The 13,830-nt window shown below is 41.7% G+C and overlaps 1 protein-coding gene across 2 annotated transcripts; it reads right to left on the bottom strand.

Annotated features, from left to right (window-relative positions):
• Positions 1–4,087: 4,087 nt before the first annotated feature.
• LOC127609162 (uncharacterized) lies at positions 4,088–13,353 on the bottom strand. 2 transcript variants are annotated; one of them, XM_052078930.1, is made up of 13 exons: positions 13,068–13,353; positions 11,894–12,048; positions 10,418–10,454; positions 7,923–8,014; positions 7,729–7,780; positions 7,451–7,629; positions 7,044–7,253; positions 6,573–6,788; positions 5,916–6,117; positions 5,196–5,312; positions 4,792–4,861; positions 4,536–4,690; positions 4,088–4,372 (listed from the first exon to the last, which is right to left on the bottom strand). In XM_052078930.1, the coding sequence occupies exons 1-13, from the start codon at positions 13,277–13,279 to the stop codon at positions 4,207–4,209; spliced, it is 1,863 nt and encodes a 620-aa protein (XP_051934890.1). In that variant the 5' UTR covers positions 13,280–13,353; the 3' UTR covers positions 4,088–4,206. The 2 variants fall into 2 exon arrangements, with proteins under 2 accessions (XP_051934890.1, XP_051934891.1); XM_052078931.1 differs by lacking the exons at positions 10,418–10,454; positions 11,894–12,048; positions 13,068–13,353 and adding an exon at positions 8,805–9,494.
• Between the last annotated feature and the right edge of the window lie 477 nt (positions 13,354–13,830).

Raw genomic sequence — 13,830 nt, 5'->3', positions numbered from 1 at the left:
TGAGGCACTTGGTTTTTCTTCATGCCAATCTTCGCTAAAGACAAGCTAAAACCTTTACCTAGATGTTGTTTTTTCTTTTTGTTTTACAAATTTTTATTTATAATTTGTTGGCTGTGTGGTATTCAACGCTTACTTGTGTTGTTTTACTGTAAATAGTTAAAAGCTTATAAATATACACATTCAGAAATTGGAACTTTTTGACGACCTTGTTTTGAGATGGGTCTTTGTACTTTGTTTTTATTTTTGTAGCACTCCATGTTGAGTATGTTCAGAAGAATATACATAAAGCCATGTAAATAATAAATATTTGATATAATGTCTATTTTTGCATTAGTAATTAATTTACTAATAATATTAATTTACTATAATATTACTAATAATATTACTACACATAATATTACGTTATTTTTGGTATTAAATTTATTTAAGCAACAAAAAAAACTGAGGACCCATTTGGGAGCCGAAAGAGACGGCTCCTTTTAGGGAGCCGAGCCAAAAGAGCCGGCTCTCTAAAAGGAGCCGTAATTCCCATCATTATAATGTAGATGAGATTCATGAACGGCGAGTCGATGCGCATTGATGACGTGGGTTGTGACGTTTGAAGCCCCGTGAAGCGGAAGTGCCACGTGATGATTCAGGAAATGGTTCGATTGGTGAGTGTTTTTCGAAATAAAAGCTAAAAGAAACGCTATGGATTCCCCTTCACTTTTTGTATTTTCGGGTCACTTATTGCGCTACTTTTTGGAATTCGATTCGACGAGCTTCTTTTTTGCGATGGAACCAGCAAGAAAGAGGATATTTTCCCCTGTTTGGGAGCACTTTGAGCAGATCTCAAATCAGAAGGTAATGCACTGCAATTACTATTTAACAGATTACAATAATGAATAAAATAAATTGTGACAACACATAAAATTCACATTTTTCTTTTCTGATTACTTTTAGGTGAAGTGTGGTGTTTTCCAAAGTGCTTAGTTATAATAATAGCACCTCAACTATGCTAAGGCACTTTAGAGTCTTGCATGGCAACCAGGAGACCAACCAGGTTGAACCGGCTCAGGTAGTCCATTTATATTCATAGCCCCACACTACACTGGATGGGAGGGAGGGTTGTTTTATAGCACTGACATGTAATTTCATTTAGCTGAAAAGGTTGACTTGGCTGAGCTGTTGATTGGTATGGTAATTGAGGATTCTTTTTCTTGGTGGACGGCAGTGGATTAAAAAAGCTTATGAAAGCTTTAGCTCCATCCTATGTTCTACCTACACAGCAGGTATGTATGTCACAACATGAAGCACTATATTATCAAATGAACCATTTCAATACTTTTCAATTCTATAAATTATACTTTTTTAAAGACTTTAAAAGCCATTGTGGAAAAAGGTACAAGACAACCTAGGATAAAACAAAAGCCATTGTGGCTAAAGCATCTGCGTGTAGTTTGACATCAGATATGTGGACTTCCATCGATACTGATGCCTATCTAGCTGTGACATGTCATCTCATTGATGATACCAAGTCTCTCCAATCAGTGTACTGGGGCTGCAACATTTCCCTGAGGTACACACTGCAGTAAACATGGCTTCTATGAAAACTTTGCTCATGTGTGAGTGGGGTATCAGTGAAAAAGTGACATGTCTAGTGACTTATGGTGCATCAAATGAGGGAGCTTGTGTCAGAGAGCTTCATATGCTTCACACTATTTGTGTGCACATACTCTAAATCTTTTGGTAAAAAAAGCTCTTGACCAATGTCCTGAATTATTCCACATCCGGACAAACTGTCGAAAGATAGTTGGTTATGTTAAGAGCAGCACTACAGCAAAGGTTAGCTTTTTTCCAGTTTTCACTTTACATTTTTTTTCTATATACTGTATTGATTTGACACTTGATTTTGTTGTAGGAGAGACTAACTCAGATGCAAGTTCAAATGGTCCTTGCAGGAGGAAACCACCAGGTTGACACAAGGTGGAACAGCACTTAACTCATGCTTCAGCGTATGTACGCTTTGAGAGAGCATGTTGGAGCAGCTTTGGCTGGTTTACGTACTGATCTGACACCATTGTCTGCAGAACAATACAGAATTATTGCTGACTTTTTGAAAGTCATTTAACTATGGCTGATTGACAGCCAATTGAGCTGTCTGATGAGAAGAAGGTTTCCGGGTCAAAGGTAATTCCGCTATTGACAACGGTGCATCACTATTTGGAAGAAGAGGAGATTCGACTGCATAAACTTTAGTCTCCACTCTGTCCCCCCCAGAAACCAAATGTGTCCCACCCTAATTACTGTCCATTGTATTCCTAAGTACCCATCAACGAGTGGGTACTTACCCACTGACAAAGACGCAGCTGTCCTGCACAATCTCAAATGCGGTGTCGACATCATGGACCAGAAATTGTGCAGTTACTCTGTGCATGAAGGTACAAGGAGATGGCTGTTTTTTATAACCTCCTTGACATGGCTGCCACAAACGCACATGTTTTGTACACAGCATGTACAAAAGAAAGTCGCCGATTGTTCATGCTGGAGCTTTCAGAGGAGCTCAAAAGGAGACTGATAGAGGAAAAACAACAAGTGGAAGAGCGTAAACAGCTAAGCCGTAAGATGAAAGTTGAGAGTCAGCAGATAAAGAATATGTGCCAAGCACACTTACACTGCAATAATAACAAAAGTACTCGGCGTTGTAGTGCAGCCTGTGGCAAATTTACATGTGGCAATTGTAGGCGGACTTCACCTTGTGACAAATGTGAGATGTGGAGATTGTGTGGAACAATTGTTTGCTTGAAACATTTGTCCCGCTTCGTACCTTTGTCCTTTTTTTTTTTTTTTTTTTTGTGTGAAATAAAAATAGTATTTTTCAAATTATACAGTTTGTTGTTTTTCTAAACTGAAATTGAAATGTGTGTGGTGCTAATTTTGTTCCTCTGTCCTCTAAAATTTTAGGATTGGCAGTATGCAAGTATGCCCTCCGTAAAATGACTGGCCCTCATAAAAATAATTCTCATGGCAGATAACTAAAAATGTTTCTTGACTAAAAGCCAAGACAGGAAGATTGTGGAGGTCTGTTGAGAATCAAATACGCCCAGGGCTGAGGATGCACAATTAGCAATTCAATGGACACCAAGAGTACCTTGAGTGAAATTTGCAAGTTCTTGAAGAGGGGGTTGGAATGGAGCAGAAGTGGAAAAACCCAGGACGTCCACTCCAGAGAGCACATCTATATGGGTGAGTTTCTGCAAAGACAACTAAGAGAGAAGCTGAACAACCTGCAGTATTATTTTTCTGGCTACTCTGCTTGACCCAAGGTTTAAAAAACTAGGCTTCTAATCCCCATATAGCAGCAGAGGCAGAAAAAAGGCTCACAATAAAATGTGCACCTTTTATGAGGCGCACAGCTACTTCATCATCATCAGAACCTTCCCAGTCTGTTGGAGGTATTTAATATTTCCCAATTGTGTTATATCTGTTTATCTTTTCTAGGAAGCAAACTGTGGTAACATTTTGATACCTCAATCCATCAAGCAAGAACCACAAATGTCACGGCAAATGCAACAGTTGAGGTGCAAAAGTTTCTTGGAGCACCAAACATCCCCAGAGTTGAAAGTCCCCTTCAGTACTTGGAATCACAGAAATGTATGCTTCCTATTCTATGCCAACTTGCCATCTCATATCTATGCACCCCTTCTTCATCTGTACCATGTGAACGTTTTTTTTCAAAAGCAAGTGAAATTCTCAGCAAAAAAAAAAGACACCGCCTGAGTCCAAAGACTTTGGAAAAAATATTGTTTTTAAATAAAAATCAATACGCACTTTATTTTACCTCCTTTTCACTTCTTGCATGAGCACAAACATAGACAAAGTAACACAGAACAATTCATGTTAAAACACTCTTCAAATATATATTTTTAATTAACTAACCTATACCTGGTTGCTCTGTAGTGAATGATCCAGCCCAGGTGCTTAAAAAGAAAACGCGGTGTGCCGAAATTACACACAGAATGGAGACTTGAGAATGAAAATAAAAATGAGTAATGTTCTGTGTGGCGAGGTATTCATTCATCCCTTACAAAGCACTCCTGACTCACTATAATATTTCAAATTTTTTATTAAACCGGAACATTGAAGAAAAATGTAATGAATACGTACAAACGTGGATCTTATTTGACTTGTCATCCCAACAGGACTACACGCCTCAAGTAGCATGCTTTAGTCAGGGGAGAGGAGCTTTGAATCCAGCATATTGCCCTGTCGCATCTGGAACTCCCTTTGGATTCGTTGCACCACACAAGAGGGAATAGCGACACGAATCTTCTTTCCAAGATACCCCCCACACCAGCTGACAAATGACCTGTATGCCAAGTTCCTGAAACGGCTGTCAGCAGAGGATAAATCAGTAGCTGTTCCAAATCCTGTGACCACAACTTAACTTACTTCAAAATGTCTCTTATTGGTTATTGACAACACGGTGCCTAAGCTTATACGATATGGTCAAGTATTCAAACGCTGTAAAGTAGACATTCTTTCATCTCACTTACTTTTCATAGCCTCTAACTTGCAAGTTCCCATACTGTGCCCGATAAATGTTCAGGGCATTTTGCAGGGAATAGATATTCAGGCAGACTGGAACAAATCCTGGGTGGTGGGTCATGCAGCTTACAGGTGGATCTGCCTCTTCCATTCTTCTGGTAACCTGTGGGGTCAGATGTTCGAGGTAGAGATATATACTTTTTTTTTAACTGAAAGAGCACAACCAGAATAAAATCACAATCACTCTTTATGGCACTGGTTTACCATTGGCGTCTCCCTGCAGCACACATTCTCCAACTCAGTCTGCATTGTAGAGCAATTCCCACAGGTGCACCTGTCACAAATGTTAAAGACATTTGTTTGCCAGCCATCGAAACATTCGCCGACTGACACCCGTTGTATGAACGCGTGCGCCACACGATTAGTCACCAAGCCCACTTCCACATGTGCATGTATTGGAGTTGCTGTTTTGTGTTATCGCGTGTACTTGTTTGCTGAGTTTTTGTCCCCTAAATCCAGACTGTGTTCCCCCTCCCTCCCCTTGACAATCAGTGTACTGAAAAAGGCGAATAAACGGAGCACACTTCCTGTGCTCCGTTTATTAGCATGTATAGACAAGCATTTAATCTAACTTGTTTGATGGGTTATGTGGGCTAAAATTACATTACCATTCTGAAACGTCCATCGTTGTACGGGTTTGAGTTTGTTGTTGTTCTTCTTCAGTCTCTTCATCAGACTCTGGGTCAAAGACGTAGGGTAACATTTCTGCCGGTCTTGTTGGGGTCCTAACAAGATGGAAGCAGTTTCCGGTAAGTGACCCAATCAAGCCAAGATGTTCTCCATTTGCAAATTAAGGAGAACACTTGAGTCCTTCAGTGCTAGGCTCATTTACATTTCAAATAATGAGCGATCCAGCCGTACCATCTGCAACGCATGGATTAACTAGAATAACTTCAAAAAGGGCATCCTCGCCATTTCCAGCATTAGATATCTTGCAAACCTGATGACTGGACACAACAGGGACTTTTTTACTATTACTTCTAAATTGTATAACAACTCTGCAAATTTTAGATGTAAAAAATAAAATGAAGAAACATTGAAAAAAAATCAAACACTGTGCTTGTCCGCTAAATGTGCTGAAAACTTGGAAAAATGGAACGCAACTTTGTCCATCTTTCTTTTGCCGACACAACATGTTTGAGGTGTGAAAACAAAACTGCCCCCTTAAATCCTCATGGGGCTTTTTCCACCCTCTGACAGCAAGGCGCACTGAAGCGGCATCGCCATCTCACACCAACTCCTTTGAAAAGAGTCTCCACAGGCTGAAAGAACTGTCCATCAAACTTCTGCTTCAGACATTCACTTCTGAACAACGAATGAATGAAAACCTCTGCTCCTCGCCGCGCTCATGGTAGCTGTAGTCCCCGTTCTCCTCACGCGGTCGCTTTTGGCAGTAGTGTCCGCATCTCTCCGATTGCAACTTCGCCGGCACGGCCAGACTGCCATCATCTTGTCCGCAATTCGGCTCTGCCCACCCGGCGCTACCGACAGCCACCAGGGCATCCTCCATTTTGATCTCCTCTCCAATTTCTGCAGGACAATGTATGTCATCAGTTGATCGGTGTCCCAATCAAGAGTTTTAATAGTTTGGCCCTTTTCAATATGTGGTAGTTAGGCAAAATTAAATAGAAACTTTCTCTTTTTAATTCAGTTAGATTTTGCCTAAAATTAGCATCAGTTAGTCTCAAGCGCAAAATTTAATTTGAATTTTATTTTGTTACGGGAAACATTACTAACGACACACCACTTTTCCGCTATCCTGCTTATTATAACAGTTTTATGACATTGCCAAAAAGATAATGTTACGGAATTATTCAGGTACTGTTCATTGTGTCCAGCCTGTATTTGGGTAATCAACATCCTCACCGTCCGAAATTCAACGAACACTCGGAGGAAGACAAAGGCCTCTCCTCCCCCCCAACATTAACATGGTAAATTCAACTGCAAATGAACCAGGGTGTGTCTGAAATTTAACTGCCACTCACCTGGTTTGATGTCACCATTTTCCTCTTCGTCTGGTTTAAGTTTGAAAACTAGTTCGGCGATGGCGGGCATATTGGGAAAGTTGGAGTTGGCGGTCAAATCCACCACGCTGTGGTCGGAGGCAAACACTGGTTGGCTGTCGCACGGCTCACATTTGACCTCTGGCTTGGTGTCCTCTTCCTTACAGTAGCAGCCCCAATCTCTGCTATTGTCTTCCTCTAGAAGCGCAAATTTATTGATGAGGTTTTTGCTCTTTCACGCGTCTTTTTTTTTTTTTTTGCTCAGTCAATGTTTATACGTTTGAACTGAAATTGAGAGCGGTGATTCTCACACGCAATTAGTTTGTTTTGTTTTTTTTGCTTCTTCATGGCACATTTCTTGTTAACACTTGCGTTCATGGATTTTTCTGACAATGCAGCCTTATTTATCCAAAAATGTTTTTTTGGGCTTGAGGTGTAGTAATCGTCACCCACCTTTTTTGATGGCAACACATTCCTCTCTGTCTGGTTCAGGTTTAATGACTATATCAGCGATGGTGGTCTTATTGGGAATGTTGGCGTTCAATTTCGGCAGACTGCGGTCAGAGGCGAACACCGGTTGGCTGTCGCACGGCTCACGTTTGACCTTCGGCTTTGTGTCCTCTTCTTCATAACAGTGGCCCCGATCTCCATTTTTGTCTTCCTCTAGCAGCACAAATTAACTGATGAGTTTGTTGCCCATTCATCCCAATTTTTACACTATACTCAGCATATGGCTTTAAGTTTAAATTTACACTTAGAGCAGTGATTTTCACTTACAATGAGGTCAACCAAATTTCCTTTTTCCCCCTAGCTTCTGCATGGCAAATTTGTTTTAAAAAAAATGTGAACTTATTTTGTACCTCGCCGCGGCGACTTGGCCCTGGCGTTCTCCTGCATTGCAGCCAGGAGCCGCTTCACCAGGTCCGTCTTCAGGCCACTGGGGTCCAGGCTGCGGCGCTGGAGCTCGTCCTTGAGCTCGTTTACTCTCAGTTTCTTCAAATCGTCTAGATTGTGGGTCCAAATGTCCTTTGTACAAAATCTAGGAAGGAGGAAAAAATAAATAAAGGGCACGAGGATGAAAATCTGGATAGTTTAACGTCTATTATTTTGTTTATTTTACACTTGCAGCCAAGCGTACCTCAGGTTCAGATCATCGTACCCCGTTCTTGTGACCGCGCTGTCCTCTTCAGCTTCAGCAGAAAAGAGAACAGTTCAGTCGAGCAGGGATATGAATCAAGAATGGCTATTGAGATCAGCATAGAGGGTCACAAGGTGGTCTTAGTTTTAAAACGGTTGAAGATGCCTGCCTTAAATGTTTGACCCATCACTTACCAGGACTGTGATCCATGCTGTTGACTTCCTCTGGAGCAAGAGCAGGGGGATTTGGTGGTGCAACCAAACCCACTGCATTGCGTTTCTTTTTCCTAAAAAAAGAAAAAATACAATGAATTCACAGAAACACTCATCTCCAGATGGAATACACTTCATTCCTCACTTACAAATCCCATATTAGTTATAGTTATAACATATGTGCTTTACAGGTACCGGTAGTTGTTTTGCTGTGACTGGCAACTCTCCTTCTAGTGTTATGTGGCCGTGAACGGCTCTGACTGCTCAATCATCGGAGTGAAGAATTCTGGGCCTCCTGAGAATCGGCTATTTGGTGATAGTAGGTTGGCCGTGAACTGGTGATTTATTGGCTGCTGTGTGACGGTTCGACCGGCTTCCACATTAACTGCCTCCTCATTCCATCTGTGGCCATTAAGGCAATGTCAGGCCAGTAACGTTGAGCTTCCTAATCAAAACTATTTCTTTCATGGGTGAAATTTTTAATTCTAACCCCAAGCTATTTTTTTATTAATTTGACCTCTTTTCCTTATTGAACTCTCCTGATTTTTACCCTAAACATAACCTTTATTTTTATGGGGCCTAATCATTTTACCAATTGTTTTTCTTTCACATACTGCATGGAAACTGTTCGACTGCATAACTGTTAGTACGTGAAACGGCTTGTTTACAACTCCAGACTGACTAGCTGCAAGAAATTTTAGACGGAATAAAAGCGGCACCATCAGGGTGATCGCTCGACCCACTGTTCCAACAGCTGGCACGTTTTAAACGTCGCAGACTTCAAACGGGTGCTATTTTTGGATTTTACGACTACATAAGGTACGCCGTAATACTTGAGGCAGGCATGGTAAAACATACAACTACCTTATACATACGATAGCTTGTGGTGGCGGAAACTCAGCTTCGTCTTCTTAACTTTGCGAAGCTCGTTTTCCTGCTTCCTCCAATTGCGAACCATGGATTCGTTGACATTGAATACTCTCGCAGCTGCTCGATTCCCATGTTCGTCTGCGTATTCTATAGCTCGCAGTTTAAACTGTGCTTCGTAAGAGTGTCTCTTCACCGGTGTCATATCCGGGGTCCTTAGCCAAACCTATGTTTCGCACAATGCACATTCTGGCACTAAATACATACTGGGGGCGTGCCTTTAGCAGACTGTTTCACACGGGCCCTTCCCCCTTTAACGTCCGTATGCTATCTTCAGTCACGTCCGCCTTTCCTCTATTTAAAGCGTGTCGAAAGGAAATGGTCTCATATTTGTAGTTCTTCCTCGATTCGCGGTAAAAAGCGTTGCCGGTCACTACAAAAATAACGCTGCGAATGGTTAATGAATTGCTTAAAAAACGAGACAAACCATTTGTAAAAATTAGTAATTCAAATTTTGCCTCCTGGTCGTTTTTGAATTGTGTGAGGAAAAATAAGAGGGCACAAAATCGGAATTCTCGTAGTCCAGAAACGACTGACCTGTAAAATGAAAGACCCACAAAAGCCAAACAACTACTACTGATGGGACAATGATACCTCAAGGAGTGTACAGTATTGACCCACTTCACAAACAAACAAACAGTGTCCGCACTGTATTGACACTATGTTGGTGACCCAATAGTGACCCCTGCCGTAGTTATAAAATCATTGCAGGTAAAGAAATTCCTTGTTTGTGTACATGCTAAACTGAGTTGGTATGTAAAATATAGCAAATGTAAGTTACAATTCAGATTTTTAACTTATGAAGATTTTTTTGTTAAATCGTGTGAAATAAAAGACAAAAAAGTGATTAGTTTGATTTTTTTTATTGAGGAAAAAAAGTTTTTGGAGTGTCTTTGCTCCAAGGCAATTTCTCCTCTTAGACACCAGCTCGCCAGCCTCAGGAAATACTCTTTGTTATATTTACAAAGCTGATAAAGAAGCTTATTTGAATAAGCTAACACTGACATCAGGCTTCAGCTACCTGATCCTTACTCACTACCTGCAAGTGAGTGGCTGAATAATACGTCACGCTGGCGTAGTTTGGAGTTTCCAAACATTTGCATGTACTTGATAAATACCCGAAGTGTCTTTACGCACGAGACTCTCAAAGCTTACAATTACGTGGTATGGGGTCATGTTCAGTCGCTTATTTTTCATCAAGCTACTGAAAACTGTGACAATTGCTTCCTGAAAGCGGAGGTCTTGCCTAGTCAAAAACAGTGACAAAAGTCTAAGGCCTGCGTATGTGTGAATATGAAGACTGGCTCCATACTGACAGCTAATTGCACATGCATGGCAGGGTAAGTGTATTCAAATTTCAATTATGGAAATCGAATTCAATTATTAAACTCCCTTGTAATAAAAGCTGAAAGAATCATTAAACAAATAACTATGCAGTAGTTATTCGATGTACTTAGAATTTGTGTGTGATGATTGATAATGAGTTTTTTTTCTTGCAATACATTCATATTTAAGACAAACTATAATTCTGCTGGGTTTTACACTTTTACCTTGCACGTTTTGAGTGTCCACTTCGTGAAACAGCTCCTGTATGTGAAAATACAGATGGAATGAAATCTAGACTACCATGTTCCAGAGATGCTTTTCCTGTAAAATTATATATATATATTACATGTATATATATATATATATGTGTGTGTGTGTGTGTACGTACACACATATGTTTGTGTTTAACATGTGCATGAAGCATTGAAGAATTACTTCACACACAAATTGTAAACACGCTTGACTGTAAAGACCAGATATCAACTGCTTCACTTGAAACGACGCCACTGGAGTGAAGCGCGCCTCAGCAGTCCATAGTCCGTTCATGTTCGCATGTACGCACGCGCGCGTCTTTTGGTTTCCAACAATCAGCGCCGACGCAACCCACGTCACAGAGTAACTCAAAGTGGCTTTGAACAACAACAACAACAATTAAACTAGCTAGCCGACACGACGCTCAAAGTCAGACTTAAACGGTTTTCTAGTACTCTGTGTGTTTCCTCTTGTCTAAATATGTATGTATGTGTAACGGATGACATACTCAGAGAATGTCTCAGACAATGGGGAACAGAGGATGAGGTGCTGGAAGAGGGACAAGCACCCTACACGGGAAGTACCACCGGACCATAACTGAAGTGGCCGATCTCAAGAAGTCCTATCAGTGGCTAGAGAGGGCTGGCCTGAAGGACAGCACAGAGGCACTCATCCTGGCTGCTCAGGAGCAGGCCCTGCGCACCAGAGCCATTGAGGCCCACATATACCACACCAGACAAGCCCCAAGGTGTAGGTTGTGCAAAGAGGCACCTGAGACGATCCAACACATAACTGCAGGGTGTAAGATGTTGGCAGGGAAAGCCTACATGGAACGCCATAACAAGGTGGCTGGCATAGTCTACCGAAACATCTGTGCGGAGTATGGACTGGAAACCCCAAGGTCAAAATGGGAAACACCTCCGAAGGTGGTGGAGAATGACAGAGCAAAGATCCTGTGGGACTTCCAGATCCAGACTGACAAGATGGTAATGGCGAACCAACCAGATATCGTGATCATAGATAAAGGGCAGAGGAAAGCCATTGTAGTGGATGTAGCGGTCCCAAAGTGATGGAAACATCAGGAAGAAGGAACACGAGAAACTCGAGAAATACCAAGGGCTCAGAGAGGAGCTGGAGACAGCCTGGAAGGTAAAGGTGACAGTCGTGCCTGTGGTGGTCGGAGCACTCGGGGCAGTGACCCCCAAACTAGATGATGAGTGGTTGCAACAGATCCCGGGAACAACATCGGACATCTCAGTCCAGAAATGTGCAGTGCTGGGAACAGCAAGGATACTGCGCAGAACCCTCATGCTTCCTGGCCTCTGGTAGAAATGCACTAAGGAGTGGCACCCAAATTTCGTTGTATACAATACAATGACAATAAAGGCAATTCTGATTCTGATCATCTTGGTTGCTGTTTGAACTGGATTCATCCAGCAATAACTGACCCCCACACTTAGCCGTCTCAGAGCTGAAAGCCTCAGCTACGCCTTGCTTCCTGTTTCGCTTAGCTGCTGCTGCATACTGGACAGGTGGATATTGAACTTGATGGTCTTGTGGAGGCAGGTGAATTGTTGGGACAGCAGTTGGATTGAGTAATAACCTGCAGAATAAACATGAGGAGACACTAGAAATATACTTTGCTCATGAAGCCTATAAAACCTAAATAAAAATGCTATCACATCTTTTCTAACCCCTGTCTTACCAAATATTTAATTATTAAATATATCATAAAATGCAGTAGGCGTGACAAATGATTGGCAGATTTCCAAGAGGACGTGTCATGTTCATTCGTCAACAAAGCAGCGCTGCCAACCTATTGAAATGTAGTGATGGCCAAATGAAGCCCCATGAAGCTTTGCAGCCAATCGGTTTTCACATGTAGCAAAGCTTCACGGTGCATTATAATCTATGGCGCCATCAAGTGGTCCATAAGCCCAACAGGTCAACAGTGTTAAGAATTCAAGTCTATTTGCCTAAGGCAAAGATATGAATGTGCTTGTCTTTGTAATTTAGTATGCGAACAAAATACAACAAGTGCTAAGGATAATTTGTTATTCGTCTTTATTTCGAAATATTATTTTTCCCAGAGTGGCTGGCTTTAAACGGTTTCTTTTTTGGGACAATAGTTCACCAAATATTATTTCGCAAGGCACAGATGAAGCTGGGGTGCAGAGAAATGCGAGTGCCAGTTTATATACATTTGGGTAGGTATGGCCCAGTTTCATGGCTCTCCTTGCTCTCACGCAATGCCTCAACGTAGGCATTGCGAGGAGGCGTCACACGTCCGCCATCACTTCCGGGTTTTGCCGAATTGAAGCGCGCGCGCCTCGATACAAGCTTCGTGGAAACGTCCCTCCCATTACTCGACACAAGCTTCGGAGCCTCGATCCATTTGTCCCATCACTATTGAAATGTACTGACAGAACAATTTGTCTGACTGCCATCATTACTCATCGCTGATATGAATAGGATCGATCGGGGTTTGCTTCTCCTGTTCAACGTTGCTAATTTCTCGAGTTAGCTTTCGGCTGACGTCGCTACTTTCTACTGTTCATTCCACAAGAGTTGGCAGCAAAGCTTTGAAAAATTCATCATCATCTATCCAAAAATCACACTTACTTATTTGCAAATCCTTGATCATAAGCAGACCGGTTGAGAAAGCAGGCATCTTTGAAGTGAAGATAGCAGAGAACACTTGTCGGTGATGGCGTGAAATTCATTCGCTTCTTGCGAATAAAAGATGTCCATTTCCGTGCCCTGGTATCCTTCGGCCACTGGTACAACCTTTCTTTCGATTGCGAACAATACATCGCCACACACCGCCGTGGCATCTTACCAACAAGCAATGCAACTGTTCAATGGCGAACTCCCCTCGCAGGTCACCAAGTGACGTCATTTCCGAAGATTGCCGAAGAAAAGCATTTTCGTTGTCAAGGGCGTTGCTAAGGGTAAAACAGAATCTGGTTGCGTTAAAAAAATAACGGAAATGTGATTATAATTGTTCAGCAGTATAATTTTTGATATTAGGTCCAAATGTGAAGTAAAGTTGGCCAACCATGTTTGGTTGGCCAACTTTACTTCACATTTGTGTTGTAAGCCTCCAAGATACGCGCGCAGCCAGATTTAATGTATGCATACGTCAAATGAAATTGATATATTGTCTTTTTTTTAATTCGTTTCTCCTTCGGGTACCGAATGCGTGTTTTCACAGCAGATAAAGAAGGCATTTGATTCACCTGTCGCTCGCCACATTTGTAAACAGGAAAAGACGCGTGAGAGAAACGAATTGTGGGTAGTGTAGTCTTTGATGCGGCCCCGCCAGCGATAGGCATCTTGCGTCACTTAAAAAAAACATACAAGTCCTTAAACCTAGCAATGACAC

This window comes from Hippocampus zosterae, chromosome 10 (assembly GCF_025434085.1).
Source record: "Hippocampus zosterae strain Florida chromosome 10, ASM2543408v3, whole genome shotgun sequence".
In the NCBI taxonomy this organism is placed as follows: domain Eukaryota; kingdom Metazoa; phylum Chordata; class Actinopteri; order Syngnathiformes; family Syngnathidae; genus Hippocampus; species Hippocampus zosterae.
This window is presented reverse-complemented; position numbering and strand designations above follow the sequence as displayed.